The 3,912-nt window shown below is 33.4% G+C and overlaps 1 protein-coding gene across 1 annotated transcript; it reads left to right on the top strand.

Annotated features, from left to right (window-relative positions):
* The first annotated feature begins 1,136 nt into the window (after positions 1–1,136).
* On the top strand, positions 1,137–3,060 carry LOC111300557 (myb-related protein 306-like). The gene is made up of 3 exons (XM_022896187.2): positions 1,137–1,493; positions 1,747–1,876; positions 1,955–3,060. The coding sequence occupies exons 1-3, from the start codon at positions 1,361–1,363 to the stop codon at positions 2,676–2,678; spliced, it is 987 nt and encodes a 328-aa protein (XP_022751922.1). The 5' UTR covers positions 1,137–1,360; the 3' UTR covers positions 2,679–3,060.
* The last annotated feature ends 852 nt before the right edge of the window (positions 3,061–3,912 follow it).

Raw genomic sequence — 3,912 nt, forward strand, 5'->3', positions numbered from 1 at the left:
GAGGATTGTTACATACCCTTTTAAAATATATAAAAAAGTAAAGAAACATTTATCAATTTTTAACATCTTCACCTGAAAAATGAATTTTATAATCTATGCAAATATATATAATATATATTTAACAAGTATTCATGAACTAATAGACGTATATAGTAACGGATCTTGAAATTTGATTTTGAAAGATCAATTAAGATTACATATATATTTCATTTACTATATTACTCAAACTGAAATGTCAATGTCAAATACTAGTATTTGTTGAATATACATATACTCATATTTTCAAAACTTATCATATATTTGGATTGTTCGACTTTTAAACCCACATTTGTACTATATTTGTTACCTACGGATATATCAACAAAAATAAAAAATCAAACAATTAACATAATTCATTTGAGAATTAATCAAACAAAAAATTTTGAAAACGGTCACAAACATATGAGAAGATAAGTGCAATCGACTAAAAAATCAAAATACTTTTGATACTTGATTGAAGATTTGAAACCTAATTGAGAAAACTAGAAAGGTAATGAGTTTTTTTTTTTTTTTTTAAAGTTTGTATGAGTGTAACTAAATATTTATGATAGATGTATTACTTTTAAAAATTTATGAATAATAATATAATAATTAATCTGCTTAAATTGTAATATATAAAATTAAGTTAAAAATAAAAATTAATAAATAACAATTTAATCTAAAAGCTATTTTAATTTAATATAATACAAATACATATGAAATTATTATAGTGTATAGTTTATATTTTAAGGAATTTCAAAATGCTCCTACGGTGGTCCGCCACTAGACATATAGGCATTATTAACCGAAACATTCCATTAATAAGGCCCGGCCATGAATGTAATAACGAGCGGAAACAATGCCTTTGGTTTTACAAGGCTAAGACTTTATGCTGTAAATTAACTCCATTATTCATCACCAATTTTTGGTTTTTTTTTTTAAGTAATAAAAATGGCAGAGATCGTATATAGGTTTCCTTCAGCGCAACCCACATTGAATTCCACGCGGTTTTAGGAGGCAGAAGAGGCATTGCCTTGTCTTTGGCATAGCTGACTTTCGGCATTGCCTGCCCTTCCCTCCCTCCCTCCCCTAGAGTTAATGCTATTGCTGTCATCTTTTGACTCTTTGGAGTGGCAGTTGGAAGGGCACCCTTTTGCACCTTTTAGGTCAGTGTTTTCTCTCTCATACTCTCTTTTCTATATATGCACAGCAGGACAAAAGGAAACCTTAGCCTTATACCCTTGTCTTAAAGCTTCCAAACACAAAATCAAAATAGAGCCTGTTTTCTGATTTCTTCAGGATTAGAATAAGAAAAGGGAAAAAAAAAAGAAAACAAGGTGATATGGGGAGACCACCTTGTTGTGACAAAGTAGGTGTGAAGAAAGGGCCATGGACTCCCGAAGAAGATATCATCTTGGTGTCTTATATTCAAGAACATGGTCCTGGGAATTGGAGGGCTGTTCCCACCAATACAGGTTTGTTCTTTTTTAATCTTTTGGGTTAAATGATTTCTATTTTCGGAGCTACATTCTTTTTTAACACAACAGGATCTTGTTTTGTTTTTTTTTCTTTTGGTTTGGTTTGGTTTGGTATTGATGATCATGAAGGAAATAGAATCAAAAGTTTTCAATTTTTGTCTTTACTTTGTGACATGTGAAAAGTCTACCATGATTTGATTGTATACTCCTGAAATTATTAATCTTTTTTTGTTTCTGGTTTTCTTTCCAGGGTTGCTTAGATGTAGCAAGAGCTGCAGGCTTAGATGGACTAATTACCTAAGGCCAGGGATTAAAAGAGGTAACTTTACTGAACATGAGGAGAAAATGATAATCCACCTTCAAGCTCTTTTAGGCAACAGGTAATCATCTGCTTAATCTTAGATGGCATGAATAAATTGATTTCTCAAAGCAGTGTAATATATTTAATATTATTGCAGATGGGCTGCAATAGCATCTTACCTCCCTCAAAGAACAGACAACGACATTAAAAACTATTGGAACACTCACTTGAAGAAGAAGCTGAAGAAGCCCCAAGGCAGTGAAGGTTATTTTAGAGATGGGTTATCATCATCATCATCAACAACATCACCAAAGCAAATTTCTAGAGGTCAGTGGGAGAGAAGGCTGCAGATTGATATCCATATGGCTAAACAGGCATTATATGATGCCTTGTCCCCAGAGAAATCAAGTGGTTTAGCTGAGCTGAAACCCTCTATTGGGTACATTTCTTACGCAAAACCACGATGCTATGCATCAAGCACAGAGAACATAGCCGAGTTGTTAAAAGGGTGGATGAGAAATCCATCAAAGCCTGCTTCTAAAAACTCTGCTACCACTCAACAATCATTCGACAACGTGGCTGGGATGACTGATTCTGCCTCTAAAGCAGGGACTCCAAGGAAGGAAGACACTAGCAGCATGGAAATGTCAGAGCCTTTTGAGTCACTGTTTGTCTTTGAATCTTTTGATTCTTCCAATTCTGATATCTCACAATCTATGTCACCTGAGGCAAGCCTTTTCCGAGATGAAAGTAAGCCCGATCTTACTGCCCAAGGGCAACTGTCATTGCTCGAGAAATGGCTTTTTGACGATTCTCCCAATCAAGGGAATGATTACCAGCTTAGTGATATCAAATTAGATGAAAATGCTAACTTTGTCTAAAGCCGGGCAGTATCTTCTTTTAGGGCCATTTTGGGATTCTTTTGATCTTGGCTTATTTTTTCGCTATAGGTCTTTACGTTCAAGTAAGAAATCGGTATCACCCCTTTATAGTGGCAGAGCAAAAGGGTAAATTTCAAATTATTGTGGCAGATATCTTTGGTTGAGAATAAGTAATAGTATTTCTGTCCTGATTTTCTGCATAGAAAACGACTTATCAGCTTTGTAAAATCTTGCATTTGGAAAAATGAGATGAATTAGAGTATTCAAGCTTTTTTTTTTTTTTTTGAGGCCTATAATTTTCATTATCCAAGGATGAGTATTTGTGGACTGAACTCAAGCTTAATGGATTATCTGTATATATGCATATAGATCTATATATATGTATAAAGATCTTTAGAAGGACATTGCTATTGGGATAGGATCTTGTCATTAATATTTTTCTTCAGTTTTAAAGGAAAAAGAGGTAAGGAAAAAAGAAAAAAAAAAGGGAATGAATGAAACAAATTATTAATAACAAACGCCCTTTCTATTTATTAGATGTGCTGAAGAATTAAAGTTTGACTTGCTTTCTTGTGAGCCTGTGCATCCCATCATCACCATTTATCAAAAGAAAGTCAACTATACCATTGCAAGAGCATTTTATTTGATTGAAAGTTAATTGAAGTAAAAGGTAGCATTAACTATGTGGCCAAAAAAGAAAGGGTAGCATTAATTAGGTACCTAGAACCTTGTTTAACAAGTTATTGTGAAGTAAATTCCCAGCTAATATTGAGGAAACTTTTAATTGAAAGCATAAGAAGATAGTAAATTTAATTGGCTTATATAATCACTCATTTGAAGTGACATAGTAGATTTAGAATAGTATTTGCTTGTGTTAGATCATAGCAAAGGTAGAGAGGCTGACAATGATAGCAGATCAGCAATACGTGAATGTTTACGAGTTACAACCCAAAATGTCACAGGATCCTTACTATTTTTCTTTTTTTTAATTATATCTGTCTCAGAAAATTGTTTATCCAAAGATGAAACAGATGTATATTTCAATAGGCAGAAATGGGCTTGCAAATCTCCAGGCCTGGTCTTAAATGCAAACATGTGAAGCCTTTTGATTTTCTAGCCTGTTTTCACAGGTTGGACTTTAGTTGATTTCCACCGGTAATCCTGGCCATGCAATTGCAAGAAAACACACACTTTAAAGCCGAAAGAAAGTGATCCATAAGGACCACATGAAAAC

The sequence above is a fragment of the Durio zibethinus genome, chromosome 18 (assembly GCF_047325235.1).
Source record: "Durio zibethinus cultivar Kanyao isolate XHJ-2024 chromosome 18, ASM4732523v1, whole genome shotgun sequence".
Taxonomy (NCBI): Eukaryota; Viridiplantae; Streptophyta; class Magnoliopsida; order Malvales; family Malvaceae; genus Durio; species Durio zibethinus.